The sequence below is a fragment of the Melopsittacus undulatus genome, chromosome 8 (assembly GCF_012275295.1).
Source record: "Melopsittacus undulatus isolate bMelUnd1 chromosome 8, bMelUnd1.mat.Z, whole genome shotgun sequence".
Classification (NCBI taxonomy): domain Eukaryota; kingdom Metazoa; phylum Chordata; class Aves; order Psittaciformes; family Psittaculidae; genus Melopsittacus; species Melopsittacus undulatus.
In genome coordinates this window covers 3,372,164-3,391,955 of record NC_047534.1, presented here as the reverse complement: position 1 = coordinate 3,391,955, position 19,792 = coordinate 3,372,164, and the positions used below count along the sequence as shown (strand labels likewise).

The 19,792-nt window shown below is 53.1% G+C and overlaps 1 protein-coding gene across 3 annotated transcripts in view; it reads right to left on the bottom strand.

Annotated features, from left to right (window-relative positions):
- Window positions 1-1,091: 1,091 nt before the first annotated feature.
- MAP2K3 (mitogen-activated protein kinase kinase 3) overlaps window positions 1,092-19,792 on the bottom strand; it is a 31,170-nt gene continuing 12,469 nt past the window's right edge. For 2 of the 3 annotated variants that reach the window (XM_034065174.1, XM_034065176.1), the window contains exons 2-13: window positions 14,584-14,613; window positions 14,349-14,418; window positions 12,656-12,704; window positions 9,955-10,068; window positions 9,406-9,525; window positions 8,781-8,897; window positions 8,580-8,631; window positions 7,655-7,782; window positions 6,963-7,040; window positions 4,814-4,953; window positions 4,104-4,149; window positions 1,092-3,688 (exon numbers count right to left, since the gene is read on the bottom strand). In XM_034065174.1, the coding sequence (XP_033921065.1) occupies window positions 3,605-3,688; window positions 4,104-4,149; window positions 4,814-4,953; window positions 6,963-7,040; window positions 7,655-7,782; window positions 8,580-8,631; window positions 8,781-8,897; window positions 9,406-9,525; window positions 9,955-10,068; window positions 12,656-12,704; window positions 14,349-14,418; window positions 14,584-14,613 (1,028 nt within the window). In that variant the 3' untranslated portion in view covers window positions 1,092-3,604. Of the gene's footprint in view, window positions 3,689-4,103; window positions 4,150-4,813; window positions 4,954-6,962; window positions 7,041-7,654; window positions 7,783-8,579; window positions 8,632-8,780; window positions 8,898-9,405; window positions 9,526-9,954; window positions 10,069-12,655; window positions 12,705-14,348; window positions 14,419-14,583; window positions 14,614-19,221; window positions 19,519-19,792 lie in introns of those variants that run through there. The other variant, XM_034065175.1, reaches the window with a different exon arrangement.

Below are 19,792 nucleotides of genomic sequence, written 5' to 3'. Positions count from 1 at the left end.
AGACCGGTGGAAGTTTCTGGTCCAGAAAGCTATTAGGGGAAGGATTGAACACATCTCCTATGAGCCTGAGCTCCCTGATTCACGCTATCGATCTCACAAGTGCCCCAGGCCACCTGAACCAGACAAATCCACCCCAAACCCGCCCCAGATGCAGCCCCCTTCAGAGAAAGGGGAGAACTGAAAGGGAACCAAACAACCCGCAGCCCCAGAAAGCCGCTTGCATCATCACACCCCCTGCTAACGCTATTAACCAGCCCTCCTCCACAAAGAGCTCTTCAGGAACGGCGTGAGCTCCGGCTCGGCTGCTCCTGCAGAGACACGGCAAAGGGCCGGGAGGGCCAGTACGTGCACGCACAGTGTGCTGGGGAGTGTATGGGATTGATCCCATTGCATGCCTCGCCTTAAAGGGTAGGGAAAGGTGTTTTAAATGCAGCGCTGCTGTCCTTTCACACACTGGATGCTCTGAGTTTCCCCTTCTCTGCAGTGAGAGCCGAGTCCTCCTCGTGATGGGAAGTTACTGGGACCAACCCCCCTCTTTTTCCCCTAGTTTGAGACAAACGGGAAGGAAAAATCCCACCATTTCTCCTCATAAGGGAGCTCAAAGTGATGGATTTTGTGCTTCTCCCGGAGTTCTTTCCCCGGGGGCACTGATGCATCTTTAATGGGGCTCCATGGAGCTGTTAAGCCGCTAATTGAAACACAAACCCTCCCGTTCCCAGCCCTCTCCCAGCGCATCCCCGCACCACACACGGTGGGCACGGGAAGTGTGTGTGTGCTGGGGGGGTCTCCTCGATCCCATTTGCGGGCACAGCACCGAGTCCCGGTGCTTGAGGGACCGGTAGCCCCGGCCGGGTCCCGGCAATAGGGAGCGCTTGGGGCGCTGCTTCCCCCTCGCGGCCGCGCACGGCCCCTGCGGCCCCCGGAGCTGGGGGGGGGGGCCGGTACCCCCGGCCTCGGCAGTGCTGCTCTGGGTTCCCCCCATTGAGGACCAGTGTTACCCCATGGCACAAAGAGCAAGCAGGGCATCCCCTCAAAGGGGGGTGCTCAGCGCAGCCCCTGATGCTCAAACAGCAACAAAAGGAGGCAACAAGTGTGTTTGAGGGTGAATTTTATTGGAAACTGGGGGTGTTTGAGGGGTACAGATTGTTCTTAGAAATACAAGGGTAGAGGGGCTGCTGGTGGGAGCTGAAGTCAATGTCCACCTTAAAGATAAGCTGGTGGGGGGACCAGGGCTGTTGATCTTGGGACATGAAAATAACGAGATAGAAAAGCCCCATGTAAAGTGAAGCAACACAGGGATTGCCTCTTTAGCAAAGCCTTGCTTCAGCCACAGGGGCCCAAAGCCCACCCCAGAGGCATGGAAAGGGCAGATGCTCCCTTTTTCCCATAATACAGGAATGGGGACTTTTCTCCAGCGGGATAAACACCATGCAAAACCAAATCACCATTCCCCACAGCACCAAAAAGAGGCAGATAAAGGGGATGAAACAAGGAGAGAAAGAAGGGGAAATGCAAAACATCAAAACAAGAAACAATCCAAAGTAACCAAGTAGGGAATAAAAATACAATTGTCCATCAAAGCTGTCAAACCCAGCGGGTAAGGATGCTCACAGAGAGCAAGGGGTGGTTTGCAGAGCAAGACTGAGGAGGGGGACACAGAGAACATCAATCACCTTAGTTTACATAGATTGGTGGTGTTGGAGGTCAGGGGGGCACCAAAGCTGAACTGGGTTTGTCCCCCCCTCAGCCCAAGCTGGGTCTCTCAGGGTTTATATTGACACAGGGAAGGGGATGATAGTGATGGAGAGGACAAGCACCAGCACTGGGACATGAAGATCTGTAAACCATGTGCCCTGAAGCAGCAACCCCAAGGAGCAGCTTGCAGGAAGAGATGGTTCCAAGCAGCCCCAATCCCAGGCAGAGCATCCCCAGTGCTGCTTCAAGCCCTGTTTGGAGTGGGGAGCAATGAAGCTAAGGGGACATCGTTCATCCCTTGGCAGGGAGGGCCCTGAATGCTGGAAATGCACCCTGAAATCCAGACCTCCAGGGTAGGAATTTCAGGGCAAAAAAAGTTAAATTCAGTTAAAAAATAAACGCATTTCTTTGCTATAAAAAGGAGAAAAAAACCCCAAATCTTAGGCCAGGGTGTTTTTTAATGCCCCCTTCCCCACCACCCCAAACGCAGCCAGAAAAACGCTAGCCCTTTCACCAAATCTGCTGGCCACAGAGACAGTCACACATTCATCATCGATTTAAAAATATATAATATTATATATATTGCACACACACAAATATATATTAGAAAAGAGGAGGAAAATCCCTCTGAAAACTCAAATCCATTAAAAAAAGACCCCAACAAAATCCACAGCCGGCGCGTTTGTCCCATGATCCGTGTACAGTAGAAGCCAGAAATCCCTTTTGCTCCCGTAGCTCCTCGCAGTGTGTGCTCAGGCTGGGAACGTGGGGAAACACATCAGGTTTTCACAGTGGATTTGTGAGTGGAGAAGGAACTGCTCCTCCCTTCTCCCACGCAGAAGGGCTTTAATTTATAGCAAGTTAGATTAAAACTAGGAAGCATGTTACAAAGTCCATTATATATAGACATCAAATGTACAACCGGCGGCAGCCCCCATGTGAGTCACTGGGCTTTCGGGCTTGGCTGACACCTTGGTGGGCAGCTGGAGGGTTCAAAGGCAGTTTGGGACATGAGGGGTGCAAGTAGAGCCTCCAATAGAGCTGGTGTCACAGTGCAAGGTCTTACGTGAGCTCCGGGGTGGAGAGGAGATGAACAAGGTCTTCTCCAGGAGCCAGGGAAGGCAGAAGGTGTTGGATGCTCTCAGTGGAGATGCATCCTCAGCCCAGGGCTGGAAGGGAGAGAGGCAGCACCCAGGGACCTGCTTGTCTCCATCTCCTTGTGCCTACGCAGGGAAGAGAGCGCTGGGAGAAGTCCTGTGGGGAGAGCTTGCAGCGAGGTGGGCTCATGGAAGGATGTGTTATGGTTCTGTCACCCCAAGGGAGCAGGGTACTGATTGATGGAGGGGGATGCCCAGTCTGGTGCTACCTTGAAGGGCTGTGACGGTGTCAAGCCAGGCATTACAACAGCCTCTGGTGTGCAAGGCATAGACAAGGAGCCCCAAAGCCCCCTTGGAGCTGTGTAGGCTCCTGGGGGCAAAGAGCTGGGCATAAAGGGAAGGTGAGCAAGACCAGACTGCAGGGAAGGGGCTTTGGGCAGGCAGGGGAGAAGAGTGGGGCAAGCACAGCAGTGTTTTCTCTCTCTGCCTTCCCCAAGCAGAGAAACAAAGAAACATAAGCCCCCTGTGCTGGAAGGGGAGATGCCCAGCAGGGATATGCTGGTGTCAGCACAGAACTCCTGAGCCTTCTGTCTCCGTGGCTTAGTTGGGAAGGTGTTGGCTTCAAAAGGCTCATCCTGGGGGATTGCATTTACAGGGCAAAGAGAAAAGAGACTGCAAGGCCAGATGGGGCCAGAGATGCCCACGGGCTGGGGAAGTGCGATGTGTGCAAACCACCATTAACTGGAGTCCTCATTTGCTCCTCTGCATGGAAGCCAGGATGGAGGGGACTGCACAAAGACGTGAGGTTGGAGTTAGGAGTCTTCCCCGAGAATCTCTGTCACAAAGGAGGCCATGTCAGTCTCTTTGGTGTCGTGCAAGGTAAAGAAAGGGTGTTCCTGCCAACAAGACCAAAGACAACATCAGCTGATGCCCAAGGAGAGTCCATGGGGGATGTCAAACAGATGGGAGGTGCCAGCAGAAGTAGGCACCAACTTCCTCCCCAGGCTCCCATAAGCACCATCCTTTAGCTTAAAGATGAACTCAAGCATATCTAGGCTCAAGCCCAGCAGGACACCCCCCCTTTGCAGCTGTACCACACCATCACTTGAGGCCTTAGGAGCAGATAGGTCAGGGGAAGAAAACACCCAGAAACCCTAACCTTACCCATGCAACCAACACAACCATCCCGCTCCATGCCTGACAAATGACCCACACCTCCCATGGTCCCATTTCCCCAGGACCTGCTGGAGCATTCATTTCATTTTGGAAGCATGTGGGAATAAAGACCAGGAGAAATGGCTCCACACTTACCATGAGTTCTAAATAGTTCATTCTCTCAGCAGGGTTCTTCCTTAAGCTGAAAGAAAAAGTATGGGAGAGAAAGGCTATAGGAGCTCTGTTTTGGATGTGCTCTATCACAGGGCATCTCCCCTTCCCAACCAACACAACATTCTTCTCATGGGCAGCACCCATTCCTCTCCCTCCTTGGCCAAGCAGGTTTGTACCACCAGCAAAGCAGCCAAGCAGGTAACTGGGAAAGGACAACTCACAGCCCTCTGCCACAAATGGGGCAGAGAGGACATGGGTTCCCATCACCCATAGGGTGAGTGAGCCTTGCCTTGGTGGGCTCACCTCTGCCTGGCAGCTCCCAGGGAGCAGCAGAACCCCCCTAGGGGTGCAGCTACCCACAAAACCACAGATCAGCTTCACCCAGAGGCAGCCAGACACTGCCAGGGCTTCGTTCTCATGTCATTGTTGCTTTGCCAGAAACCACCAACACTTCAGCAGCAGCAAAAGGGGAAGGGAAACCTCTGCACCTTCCAACCAGCCTGCGTGAGGCAGGCCGAGAGCAAAACCAGTTGGAGCAGAGCTTCCTGCCATGGCCAAGCACCAGCCCCAGTAGGATAAGGTGATGCTCTAAAAGGACAAACCCAGCCCCATGCTTCACTCCAACCCCTCACGGGTCAGGGCTCCTCTTCAGCCAGGCTGGGAGAAGCCACCAGTCCCTGCCACAGACTCACCATTGTGCTGTGAAGTCCACAAACTCCTTGGAGAAACGATCAGCAGGGAGCTGGGGTGAGGGCTCCTCCACCACTTGCTTGAGCTGTTGGAAGGGAGTCCCCCAGGACTCGTATGGGAAGCGAAGAATGGCCAGCTCGATCTGAGGATGGAGACAGGCTGATGTGAGACAGTGGGGTCACCTCGACAACACACACCCCTATATCCACCAGCTCCAGCCCAAAACGAAAACCTCCTTATGGTCCACTTTCAATGTGGGTCATGCCACTCTTTTCTTTATTTAAACAAAAATACTTCCTTTTGAGGCTGGCTCAGAACATTGATGCCTTTACAGGAAGCCACCAAAGAGATGCAAAATGGGATTATTTCAACAGATAACAGTTACAGCACACCATTTCTGCACCGGCTTCCAAAGGGCTTTGCTCATCCATAAGGCTTCAAGCTAGGAGTGTATGAGCTAGACACAAAAAACCCAAGAAAACCCAAGTGCCAGAATATCACTTATAAAGTGATTATATTTGCCTAAATCACCTCCATTACTGGGTTCCTCCTACAAGTCACCTCTGCTCCATCACTCATTCAAGCAGGAAAAAGCTCTTGGGCAGTGTCCTCATGCCAAAGGTCAGCTCCCATCTTGAAATGGGCAACAGAAGCTCCAGCCCTGCCTGGCAGGGTGGGACAGGATGGGAGGAATAAGGAACCTGAAAGGACATGGGGCAGAGCCAGATGTCCCCGCCTGACTCTGGCTTAAGGCAGGGGAGCTCAGCTCCTGCTGTTTGGGAAAGTGAATGAAGCCACCAGCCCAGAAAGGCCTGGATTAGCCCTGCAGCTCAATGGCCTTAAAACCAGCTGGGCTGAAATCAACCAAACCCCTTCAGAAACGAAAAGGAAACAGGAAGCCAGCCCAGGAGGAAAGCATTAGAGGGAGTCAGACAGGTTGGGGCTCCATTCAGCCACAGGCTGGCTGGCTTTCAGCAAGCTCCCCTCTCCCATCCAGCTTTGGAAAGGTTCAGAGATTCCATCATCCATGCAGTGTCCCATCCCACAGCTTCCTGCATCTCAGGAGGAAAGCTGGAGCTGATGACATTTCCAGTCAGGCAGCGCAGCTCTGCTCTGGCACAGGGACACCAAGGAGAGGAACTGGGGTTTGGCACCACAGACACAACTGGCTGGGGAGAAGGGAATTTAACACAGGCGAACACAGGGATGCAGCACCCAAAACAAAGGCCGCAGCCAACAGGGAGCAGGAAGAATTCCTGAACACAATCTACCGGCACAGAGGCAGTCTCCTGGAAAGCAGCATTCCCAGCCAGCAGCTGGGATTTCCTTTGTCCTCTGGCGCCAGAGGCTTTCAGCTGCTTTCAGTGAGATCCGTTTCTTGCAGGAGGTAGATAAAACCATCCCCAGCAGCTGCGATCTTGGAACTGAAAGTATTTCCCCTTCCTGTTGGCTGCTCTGAGCTCCCCCTGCAAGCAGGACTCGCTGCGAACCATGCACAGCACCCCTCGCTGCAGCAGGACAGGCTACCTCACCCCAAGGCTTTGCTAACAGAGGGGTACGCATGCAGGAAGGCTGTGACCCAGCTGCAGCAAACCCTGCTCCAGCCAGCACATGGGGAAGTGCAGAGCAATTAAAAGCCAGACTCTTGGATGCCCAACTAAGCCCATTGCCATCCAGATATTGCTCCCTGGGAGTGTGCCATCCACAGAAACATAGTTCAGAGCTGAATGGAGCTATCTGGAGCTGGCATTGCACATCAGTAGCTCTGTGACACTGAGGGGTACAAAGGAACCACATGGGAATAATAAGCCTTTATATATCCCCCCAGATCCAGCAGGAACAGACAAGAAGAGAGGAGGAAAGAGAAGGTGCAGAAGATGGATTATTGCCCTGCAAGCTTGCCAGCCACAGCAGTGGTGGCAACACTGGCTGCACACCCCAGCTCCCAGCCCTCTGTGCACAAGGCTGCACCTCCACCATGTACCCTGGGTAATGCATCTCATAACTGAGCTATTGCACTCAGGATTTAGTCCCATTTGATGGGCATCCACTCAGCTGCCATAGCTCAGAGTGTACAGGCAGAGCCCAGCCAGCACAGACCCAATCCCAACACCATGGCTGCAGGTGCTGGTCCCCACATAGCCCAGTTACCATTGTGATGCCCAGACTCCAGACATCCGACTTCACGTTGTAGCCCTTCTGGTTCAGCTCAGGGTTTATTCTTTCTGGCTGTAACAGCAAAATGGAAGGTATTACAACTCTATCTCATTAAACCAGTGCAAACCCCACAGACCAAATCCCTGGCTCCCAAACCCAGGTTGGGTTGATTCCCATGGTTCTTTGTCCCCGTGGAGGGCAGGGTCTGAGGTTCAATCTAGCACTGATGAAAGCCAAGTTTTCCTCCACACAGCTCACAAACTCCCTTCTCCAGCTCCTGAGTGAGACTTGTACTATCCCTACAGCTTGAGCCTGGCCCCAGGAGCACAAGCTACCCACACAGATGGCAAAGGGAAATTCATAGAGACCTGAGGATGAAAATACCCTGCCAGGAAAAGCCTCAGCATGTTCTAGCCAACAAGGAGCAGCTCTTCCAACCACCACAAGCAGCACCAGCCAGTCTTTCACCATTCTACTAATGGAAGGAGGCTGCTGTGGGGTTAACACAAACAGCAGGGTTTACAGGGAGGGTGAATCTCTTTGCTGAGTCAGGAAGCCCTGAGCCCTATCAAGTGGTTTCTTCAGAACAGAGGTGAACTGAGGCTATTTCTAAGGAGCAGCCTCTTTGAGTCAAGGCTGAAGGCAGCTGGAGGCTGCCAGCTCTGGTCCCACAGGAGCACACTTACAGCCATGTAAGGTTTGCAGCCAGCATCCATGGTCTTCGCAACAGAGTCCACCAAGTAGCCGCTGATCCCAAAGTCACACATCTTCACGTGTCCTTCCTTGTTGATCAGCACGTTGGAAGGTTTCACGTCTAAGAGAGAACACAAGAGGGCAGATTGAGCCTTTGCAGAGCTATCACTGAGCCTGACACACCATGGACAATTCCCTACCTACTTGGGAGGGGATCAGGCAGCCCCTAACACAAGGGAAGGGAAAGAAAACCCCACCAGCCTCCTATTTCAATAGGAGCTGTTCATTGCTATAACCATACCCATGTTCCCCTCCTCTCTAACCAGGCAGATCAAAAGGTTGGAATAAAATGAGGAGTTAATACCCAGCTCCTTAGAAGAGACTTTACGTGCCCAACACAGCCTTAAAAGCCCAACTCAGTTCTCAGGACAGCTTGTCTCATGCCCACTGTGATCTGTCCACAGCTGCACAAGGAACTCCATCAGGATGAAGAGCAGGACCTGGGTGTTACAATTCCCACCTGTGATTTTATAAGGTCTCCTTCAGCCCTTGCTAGATCACCCAGACAGGAAGGCGTGAGGATGTTGTCCCCAAGAGCTACCTTTAAGGCATCTCTGTACTCTAAGATACACAATGATGCCCATAAAACACAGGTAGCAAGGAATTCTGTTACTGTATTCAACACTTCATCTGGAAAGGAGGAAGAGAACTACATCATGCAAGCAGATGCATGGGGCATACACCTCAGGAACAAGCCTCAGGCATCTCAATTAGTCCACCATCATCCTAAGTACCACTAGACCCCACTGTAAGCATCCCATAGGGACACACCATACATCTCCTGGAAAGGAGTCCTCATGTAACTTATTTTAAGGCTAGATCTCCTGCAACATCATGTTCACCCCATCCAGCACCTACCTCTATGGATCACAGACAGTTTACTGTGCAGATGCTCCAGAGCTCGTACAATCTGGGGACAAAACAGCACCCATTAGTCACATACAGCACCAACCCTCCAATACAAACAGCTACCCATTTCCACATGCCATGGGCCTCAACAGAGGCCTCGGACAGGCTCAGGGGATGCTCAAACCCAGTAAGAACCCAAGAGACACTCACAGACACAGCCATTTTCCCCAAAATGTCTTCAGGGATTGTTTTTTTCTTCTCCAATACTTTCTTGTAGAACTTATCCAGGGAGGTGTCCATGAGCTCCATGCAGATCCACACATCACCCTAAGGATGGAGAGAAAGCAGCTGAGAACTGCCTGGAAATCACCAGGAGATAAAGGGAGCAGTGGGGAAGGATGGATAAATGGACACTGCCCCCCTTCCACACAGGGCAAGCCACGGTCGCTGCCATGCAGTTGCTGTTGCCACCACCAGCACACAGGCTCTGTACTAGATAGCAATGGGCATAGATGCCCTGGTACCACCAAAACTACCTGATGGCCTCCCTTTGAGGGTCTGCCCCATGGAGAACATTCTTGAGGCATCTCTCTCAAGACCATGGGGCCATGGACAACATCCTCGGGCATCTGCCACAGAAGTGAGGAGTGGGACCTGGTCAATGCTGCCTGAAGGAGGTAAGCCTCTGACCTTTAAGTCATGGCAGCATCTCAGACAGCCTGGCTGGGCTGAAAAGGGAAGGCTGAAGGTGGTTTGGGACAGTTTAGTGCCTTGAGCACAACCACACGGGCCCCAAGTGCTGCACAGCCCCATCAGCCATACACAAGCTCGGTACCTCACGGAAGAGGGCTCCATAGAAGGTGACAGTGTAGAAGCAGTCAACTGTCCTCATAGAGATGTCCAAGTCCATCAATAGCCTCTTCTGCTCCTGAGTGTTTACAGTTGCTCGGATCCTCTGAGACAAACAGGAAAGAAGAGGGGATTTACATTATGGGATAACACCATTATCCTTCAGTCTGACCCAGAGGTTCTAATGCCAGGGCAAGCAGCTTATGCTTATTTTGCAGCCAGTAGCACCCAGGAGATGCCCAGATTCTTCCAGACAGCACCTCAATGAATGGCAAATCCTTGGCAAGCTCTGCAGTGGATGCAGGACCCAGCCAGCAGCCTGGACAGGCACTCTGACATCCCCACTTTGCACTATCTAACTGCAGGCACCAAGCCTGGATTTCAAAGCACAGACCCTTCAACAGCCAAACCACACCAGGAATGCTGGAAGCTGACAAACAAGCCCATTCCCACTCTATTGTGACCAATGGAGCTCAGCAGAGCTTCTCCACTGCATTGGAGCTGCACATCCTGATCTCCAAGCAGCTCTCCTCACCTTCACAGCCATGATGGTGCCGCTCTGCGTGTGCCGGACCTTCTCCACCACACCATAGGCACCACGGCCCAGCTCTGAAATAGCCACCAGGTCATCGGCTTCCACCTCGAAGTTCTTTAGGGATAGAGACAACAGAAGATCAGATAGGAGCACAGATATCACCAAGGACATCAGCAAAGGTCTGCCACTTGCGGAGCATCTCCAAGTGACAGGACATACAGGACTATACCACTAGCTCCTATATGCACCAGAGGCATCACACTTAGAGAAGATGGGTCCAAACCCCCTCATCTCATCCTCACCAGGGCTCATTTAATCCCCTTTTTGCAGCTAGAGATCAGGACCTTCCATCCTTTAAGCCAGGGCACGCTGCCACTGGAAAGGGCACTAAAGGTTGGTGCCTCTCTGCCTGCTTGGGATTACCCACACAAGGGCATGTCTGTGGTTGCTGAACTACTTGCAGGGTTTTAACAGCTCCTGTATCAATGTGGGCAGCAGTCAGGAGCCTCTGCCACAGCTCAAGATCCTTGTGTACAGACTAGGATCCCCCCACATCCCAAGAGATCACGGGTCACAAACATACCTGTGTATCTAATAACACTTCTGCCTGTGCAAAGCCTTTCTTAGAATGGTGTATGCAGCAACCCAGCAACTCAATCCCTAATTACTGGCGTGTCCAAATGGGTTTTACCACCATCAGAAAGGTAAACCATGAGTTAACACCAACAAAAGAGCTCAGGTGAGTTCAACTCTCTTGTTTCAAGCTGGAAAAACCCCATTGCCAGAGCTGACACAAGCAAGTGCCCTATGCAGCAGGGAGCCAGCAAGCTCCTGAGCAAGCTTCCCTAAAGCCATGTTACCCTGCCATTGCCTGTCCTGCTGGGCAGGGCACAGGCTGTGTGAGTGAGACATGGGCTATTTTTGGGCACTGTGTTCATTGCCTCCTAATAAGTCACAGACCTCCTTTTAGCCTGGCTTTATCCAGCCTCAGCTTTCCTCTGCTCTCAGGGAAACACAAATAATACCAGGATGCCAAATTGCCCCAGTAGCCACAAAGGCAGCGAGGGTGGGAAACACACAGAGCGCAGCACCGGATACTGTGCCTGTGAACTACGCCCAGAGCAGGGAGGAAACAGCCTTTGGTGTGAAGGAGCCAAGCTGGAGATGGGACCGTTGGGCTCCTGGCCACTGGGTCCCCTCGGTGCTGGCCACAGTGACCAGCTCCATTGGGCCTTCCTGCCAGCCCTGGCTCCAGTGATCCCAGCCAGATGTGGCTGGCAGGCAGCTGAGGCAGGGAGCAAGGCAGGGCTGTGCCTGAGCTCAGCACTGAGCTATGTGCTGCCCAGCACAGGAAGGTGCCAGCCCTTTCCTGGGCAGGACAGTGGATCCTGAATTGAGGAATTAGGGTAAGGGGAACATGTCCCACCCCACAGGCAGCTGGCAGGGGAGCAGTGCCAGCTCCCTGCTCCTGCAGGGGCCTCCAGGAAGGATCCAGTGGTGCCTTTCAGGACACATGTGCTGCAGTTGTTCCATGTTATTGTTTTGGGCTTTTTCTTTCCCTGGCATTTTCCCTAAGGCTTCCCCAGAAGCTGGCAATTCCCAGCACACTCCAAGAACTAGCAATGCCCTGCCCAACAAGAGGTGATGTACAGCCAGAGCCAGCACTCCCCTCTGCCAGGAATGGATGTAGGGCATCATCTGCACGGATCTGATGGACCCATCCACCCCATAGCCTACACAGCTGGTTTCTGCCCAAGCCCTCCTCCTCCATCATGTCACTCCAAAACACCTATGCCAGAGTCCTGCACACACTGGAGCAGGGAAGGAAGTGACCATAGGGAGCTTTCCCCAAGCTACACCTCTCTCCCCTTGCACACACCATGCCCAGCCTGCTACAGACAGCTTATCTCCCTGAGCTATTAATACACACAATACAATGGCCAGAAAATGGCATAGGCAGCAGGATTGCTCCCTGGACACAGCCAAAGCTTCCTCTCCTTTCCCTTAACCCTAAAACCTTACACTGAAGCTGAGGGGCCCAGATCCCATCAGCCTAGAAGCAGCTAGCTGGAGGGCTGATCCAATGCATGGTATTTTTAGCTCAGTTACAAACAGGCTTCTGCAGTCCTAGGAGAGCCCGTAACAAGAGCATGAAATAAAAGAGAGGCAGTGGCTATTTCTAGCTGTGTGTTTCACCAGGTCACTAGGAAAGGCTCTGGAGAGAAGTTTTATGCCCAACTTCTCCTGCACTATGGGCAGTACCAGCCCTGTGGGTATGCAGGGCACAGGGGACTTTAAGCCAGAGCGTGCAGTGAGGCCACACTGATTTAGGGCAGTTGGGCCCTAATCCATCCAACCACTGTGATCTCCCACTATGGACAAAACTGCACACCTAGCGTTCAGTGTCACCCACCTGCCCTGCACAGATCTGCTCAGAGACAAGGCAGTTTGCAGATATATTCAGTTCCTCAACCATCACTGCTCTCAATACACACAGACACCCCATTACTCCACAGGGAAAAGGTCCTGCTGTGGGATGTCTCATGCCTGCAAAGATGCACCCCACAAGACTGCATCAGGAGGACACTGTCCTTATCTTAGGATCTGATCTGACAGGTTGCCAGGCATGATCCATAAACTCTGCATGCGTGGGGCAACCAAAACTGGAAGCAAGCAAAAAAGAAACCAGGTTGGCACGTACTTTATCTCCGATGGTAATAAATGCTCTGGAGTCCAGGTTCCTTGGGGGCCTGTAAGGAAAGAGACAGAGTCAGGAGAAAGCCCAACTTGATCAACCCTCTTGGCTCACGTTCCTTTGAGCACTTTCAGCCACTGCTTTCCACTGTGCTTGGCTGTCCTGGCTTCAAACCAGTACCCTCCAAACGCTCACAAACGCTTTCATCATACCAGTAACACCTCAACCCACACCCACAATCACTCACAAGCAGTAAGAACCCCAAAGCCTCAGCCAGGTGAGACATGTATCAAACCAAGAGGCTATGAAACTACCCCTGCTCAGGAGGGGAGTGTGAGGAACCAAGACCCATGGGATGAGAGGTTTCCATGGCAGAGCAGCTTGACTGTCATGTTTTGACAGGCAGGTGTTGTAAGAGGACAGCCACGTAGCCTGAAACACACGCTGAGGGAACAACAGGTAATTCCTCACCCCTGAGTCACTTGTGTACACTCGCAGGCCTGTTTCAGGCAGCGTCACAAGCAGAGCAGGCAGCACTTCAGAACACCACACAGGCGAAAGTCTTCCTTTATGGCTTTTCCCCTCATCTCTGCCCACTTCCCGTTATGGGCAGCATGGTTCTTTTAGAGCCAACACAAGCATTTTGTCCCTTGTGCTTCGCTTCTCTGCTCTCCCCATCTCCTGGGACCTTCTACAAGTGGAGATTGCCCAACTGATTTGGCCTCTCAATTCCCATCAGAGCAACCTCCAGCTTCGAGGAAGTACTTCAGGCTCCCAGCAAAAGCCTTGCACTGAGCAAATATTTGCACTGCAGCTTGAAAAGCAGAGAGAAAAGGGGTTGGGGATAACTTACACCAGCCTCTGGGCATGCAAGCACACCACAGACTCCAGCAGGAGGCCTTCTCCGGGGGAATTCAAACATGAGCAGGAGCAGACACACACTGCACCCATGGTGGAAGGAGGGGGCTTTTGCATGCTGTGCTGCACAGCGTTAACAGGGGAGGTCCCTTGGCTCCCCCGTCCAACAGATCTGCTCTGTCTACCAGGGGTTTTCAGTAGTGATATTTCCCCTTTGGGGATTTCACTGCTCTCCTGCTGCTGGGTGAGTCTCTGCTATGGGTTTCTGGAGCAAACAAGGCTCAGCAGTGAAGATGCAGCCCAAGGTGCTTTCAAAGCGTGATGGAAGAGGAATTGCAGCCATCTGCTCTTTGTCAAACCAAGCACAGCTACCCTAGGCTCTCCCCAAACAACTCAAACTAACCCCGATGCACGGGACAGGGGAAGGATGCTGTGCCATACAGAGCATCCCCCAGCCCTCACCCCCTGCTCCTGCTGTGGTCCAGCTGCCACCACCTCATCTCTTTCCCTGCACTAAAAACCTGCCCTTGTCCTTCCCTCAGGCAGATGTGCCCTTTCCAGCATATCTTTGGCATCAACACCATCAGAAACCAACCATAGAAGAAAGACTGAAGAGTCTCCAGCCTTTGCCTTTCAGCCTCTTCATATCAGGCACCAAGAGACACATGTTGTACACGTGTATGCACACGCAAGTGTATATGTGTGTAACTCATTCTCATCACCCACTTAAGCTTACGAGAGGAGAGTTAACTGCTGATCTTGTGAAGACCTCACAGGCCACTGCCCTTGAGACAGTGTTGAACTGAGCTCTGAAGACCCCCTTTGAGCAGCAGACACTTACGTTGTGTTGGCAACAGGCTGTTTGATGGGGACACATGTTATCCTCAGTTCCCCTTTCTTCCTGCTTTTCACTGGAAGAGAAAGCACACACGTGAGCAATGGGCTTTTTCATTTCCTTCCTTCAAGCTTTTTACTCTTTCCCTTTCATGGCCATTGCAGTTCCCTCTCTTGGGGGATTTTAATTGCTGATGTTCAGAAGAAGATGGGTTAAAGCTGTGATTTCTGCTGGCACTTACCCGGTTTGTGTGGCTCCAATCCTTTGGAATCTGAAAGAGAGAGAAGGGAGACACCAGCTCAGCTTCCATGCTCTGGATAAGCTGGTTACTACCTTGGTATCCCTTAGGGCCACATGCCTGGCCCAGGGGAGCCCTCCCAGCCACGCTGCAGGCAGGAGGGATGCAGACGGTGCCGGAGCCAGGCCAAGCCTGGCTTGATCCCCGTTTCTCCAGCCACAAGAGGTCCCCATGCCATTAGTGATGCACAGGGCTCCCGAAAACACTCCTGTCCACCTCTTCCTTGCCCTTCAGCCCCTCAGCCCCCAACCAAGCTTCTTGGGAAGAGCCAGACCCATTCTGCAGTATGGGTTGGAACTGGCACAGAGGGCGATGTTCATCAGACCTCAAGCTAAACCAAGGAGTTAGTCCCAACAGGAGAGCAAATACCCCCCATGGAATGAAGGGAAACCAGGATGAAACCAGTCAGGAGCTGACTGCAAGAACGAGTAGTGAATCAGCCACAAATCAAGCTTGCAGTGGCTGAGATCCCACCAGACAAGTCACAGCCCCATTCAAAACAACAGGATGCTTTCTTCCTGCTCCTTCCCAACTCCGAGCAGCACTGAGATAACATAACCCATTGCCACAGAGGGAAACGGAGTTCAAGCAGGTCCAGGGCAGGCCAAACACTTGCAGATGAAATTACACAGACTAGAGGTAACCAATATGGGAAGGCAGTGGGCAGAACAGACCCATGCAGGGCTGAGAATCAGCTCCTTGCAGTGGCACTGACCCCAGGCTGCTCATTGAAGTCCCAACCATTCCTCCCTCACAAACAGCTCACCCACTGACCCCAGCTCACTGGGACCACGAGGGACTGGGATGGGGGATGAAGTGATAGAGCTGAGAGCATCAAAGTCCTGGTCCCCCCAAGACAGACAAGGGGGTGTCTGCACTTTGCAGCTAAGGACACTTCGGGCCACACAGACCTGGAGGATGCATTAAAAAGCACCAACAAGAAGGTGTGCTCCAGGCACCAGGCTGGGTGCAGGCACCTCAGCATGGCCTTGGACAGCCCTTTGGAATGGCTCCTACCTGCCTGGCTCCTGGGAAGAGTCATGAGGACAAAGTCCAGCACTGAAAGGCTGCTGGGAAAGGGAGGGGAGAGGTGAGGAGCTGGGATTTCAGCAGGAGACAGGAGGATGATATATGTCCAACACATTCCCAGTACAGATAGCCTCCATCCCCATCCCCCCTCAGCCCCCAGTTCCAGATGCCTCAGCTAAGATGGGTGCCTAAACCCCACTTTTCCAGTCCTGTCCTTCCTCATATTCAAACCTTGCAGAGGTTGTATGTGAATGCTGGTCTGCAAGACACCATGAAGCTCCCAGCTGTGGATCAGCAGCATCCCTCCCTGCTGAAGGAATCAGCATGGATCAGACCATATCCCCATCTTACCTGCCGCCTTTCTGGCATCAGAGCCAGCCCATTAGGTCTGGGACCAGTGCAGCTCCCATGAGCTATGGGAGCAATGTGAACTTCCAGCTCAGTGAAACCAGGCAGCGAGCTGCTCCATCCCAAACTGACCCTGCTTGGCTGGAAACCACCTCTGGATACCTGACCATGCCACAGCTTCCAATACATAAGCCTGGAAAGCTTCCCTTCCCCATCTCCCCAACCCAGCAGGGCTGGAAGGGGGACTATCAATGGCCACAGATGACACTTTGCAAAACACTTGGTTGAGCAACAACAGCAGCAAACATAAACCAGAGCCAAAGAAAAGATGCCATCCATAGGTTCTGAAATGCCTCCCCTTCCCACACCCAGCTGCTTGCTACTCACTGAGGGAGGCTGACCACAGAACCTGAAAACCGGGGTCCTCAGAGCAATCCTGCACTCAGGCAAGGTGGGGAGCTCATTGTGGGCACACATCCCATCCTATCCACGGGGACAGACTGAGCTCACTGGTGACCAGGAGCTTTGCACCGAGTGCTTCTCCCCCATGACCTGCTCTGAAATAGCTTGGACACAGCATCCCCAGACCGTGACCAGCCCCAGCTCTACCAGAAGCCCTGAAATGCCCCCAGAATGCTTCATCTGTTTGCTCTCCCTCTCCCCAATCGCTATAGTAACCCCACAGAGCCGGCACAAAGCTCCTTCTGTGCCACCGGCTCGGCTGGCAGTGCAGTGACTCACACAGCAGGACCAGGGTCCACTTGCTCCTCATGCCAGGCATCCTGCAGTGTCAGCCCTTCTTCAGCCCTGCCTGAAGGAGCTGGGAGCACCCAGCCTGGGGTCGGGAATCAATGGGATCCGTTGTTCAGTGGGGGCCAAGCTCCAAATCCAAGGAGGATTTGCAAGCATGGGCTTAGAAAGGCAGCAGGACCATGGGGATTCCCTGTTGCACACCTGCAGTCACTTAATGCCTTTGTGCACTGGTCACCTTTGCTGTAATAGGGACCCTGCACATCATGCCACTTCCCTGCATCCCCAAACTGCTGCCCTTGACTTCCCAGCCGCGGTTAGCAATGATCCCCTTCCCACTCCATCCTGCCGAGCCCCCAGAAGCATTTCCTAGCTCCAACCTGGAAAAGCACAGATTAAACAGGAGGCATCCTGTCACCACTCCCAGGCTCTGGCTGGGCCACCCACACCAGTGGAAAATCCAGCTCAGCCCATGCCTGCAGGAATAGAATCACCCACGATGCTGCCCTGCAATGGGGGGAACTGATGCAGAGACTGCTACAACTCTCCCCACATTTGCCATAAGTTTTCCAGCACACTCCAGGCTGGTCCAAATTCCTGCTTCCTGCTGCGACCTTCTGCTGCCTGCAGGAAGCAGTGGGATGAGCACGATGAGCCCGTGCAACCCAAACCCTTCAGTCCCAAGCACATCCCAGGGCAGCATTCGCTTCTAGCCCCCGCAAGCAGCTGCTGTCAGCTCCTTCTCAGCAGCAAGACCTCAGCACCATCTCTCCCACGCTTAGGACTCAGCACCATTCCTCCCACATTTGGGATCCCAACGGGGTCAGTGCAGGAGGATGGTTTATGCCAGCTGAAAACCCTAGAAACACCCCAGTTTCTTGCAAGAGGGGTGGCTGCAAGCATAGAGCAACGCAGTTCCCCTATAGAGATCCCTCCACATGGGGACAAAGCAGCAGGAGATCAATCAACGTGGGGACATATCCCTGTTACCTCCTGCAAGCCCCAAGGAACTGCTGCCAGCCCTGAGCTCATGGCATAGCTGGGAGCTGCTGGTGCAGCATTCCGGGCAGCGGAAGGGGCTGCTGGCTGTGGGGGCACGAGGCACAGTGCCTTGCATCCGAACAGGGTAAGATTAGCTGACAGAAGTTCCTGGTGCAGCCGAGATTGTAACCCACGTGATGCTGCAGGCACGTAACGGCATCCTTTATGCTAAGAAAGGAACCATTTCCTCCTAAAGAGAGAAGAAAAAGCCTCACAAGTCGTCTTCTTACCTCAAACCAACCCAAAACTGACACAGAGTTCCTGGAACTGCTTATTTCAATCTGAATCCTCATCTTTGCCACCGCCAGCTTCAAGTCCTATGAAGCTGCACCTCTCCCCATGGGGTTTATCCTTCCCACTCTGCTGGTGTGGGTGGGAAGGAAGGAACAGGACAATCTAAAGAACTGCAAATACAACTATTTGCCTGAGCCGACCTTTGAAATGAAACCTCTCCACTGCCCCCCCAAGGCTCCGGTGCCAGCCCCAGACTGAGGTCCTGCAGCACCGGAGGCTGCTTCCAGAGCTGCGCCGCTTTGTTAGTGCTGGGGAGGATGTTTGGGATGCATCCCGGTTCTCCTTGATGCAAGGAAAAGGGTTAAATGGCAGGGATAGGGCAGGAGGGTGGATCCCAGCCCTGCTGCAAAGAAAGAGCTGGAACAATAAAAGCATAAAGGAAAGAAGAAAGGCATCGGAGGCAGGCTGCAAAGCAGAGAAGGGGAATTGGGTTGCTCGGGTGCTAAGAGCCAGCTCCTCACAGGCACACTTTGTGCTGTTTTCCATTGTTGGGAGTGGAAAAAGCGACCTATGGAAGTGGAAAACGGGCTCTCAACCTGCCGAGAGCCATCACTCATCGGTCCCACTGCAGGGGGGGGTTCCTGCAGGTCAGCACTGCCCCATGCACGGCGCTTCTGCAAAGGGAGTGAGCAAGGAGGAGGAAAGAAACACGCTCCACAAAAAGCCCCTTGCAGCCCCAACCCAACCTGAATCAGCACGCACTGAATCACAGCTCCCGACTGCCCCAGCCACCCTGGGCACTCGCCTTCCCCATGCAACAGGCTTTATGGCAAGGGACGACCATGCAAGAGCTGCTTGGGAAGCCCTTGGGTCCCAGGAATGCAACCAAAACCGGAGCCAGGAGTGAGCTTTATCTTCCACATATTTTCCTTAAGCCACACTGGATTTTATTGTGTTCACGATTAAGATGCTGATGTTTTACCCCCCACACACAAAACATGCAAGTTTCCAGTGCTTTAAAAATAGATCCCTGGCTGCAAACCCCAACCCCCTGCCTAAGCGAGGAGAAAGAAGCCAAAACCGCATTGTTTGAGCCCCAAAAGTCACAGAGCCCCTTCTAGCAGCAGAACCAGCCCCTCACTCTCCCCCACCATGTGCTTTGGTAATTGCAACATCTACCTTGCTTCTTGTCCATGGTTTCCCAGAAATGAAGGAAGCGCCGGCACGCCTGGCAAAAAAGAGGGATGAGAGCGGAATGGAGGAAGGAGGGGATAAAGGAATCCCACAGGATCCAGCACAGGGCCCTTCTTGCAAGCCCCGATTGTGATTTTCAGTGGGAATGCATGGCCTGAAGCGCTCGGTGGTGTCACGGAACGCTCCTTGTCCGGTATCCCTGGATCCCAAGGGTCCGGGAGCTGCAGCGAAGGCGAGTGACGGGACACAGGGCAGGCAGTGCCGTGTTCCCTATCGGCAGCTGCTGAGCCTGGCCGGGCTCTGGGCTCCGGTTACCCTTGAAAGCTCAACAGTTGTAAAAACTGCAGCAGTGAAATAGCAGCTGACGTCAACAGGAAACTGGGGGGGAGCCAGCTCCGGGAGCCACCGAAGCGCTGGATTGCTACAGCGCATCCCGGTGGGATGCATTCCCATCCAACAATCCAATGGCTCCAAGCCAGTCTGCAAGCAGAGCCCACTCCTGCCTCCTCCATCCCCTCTTCCCCCTGCATCCCATTGGAGCGCCCATTGCTCCGTG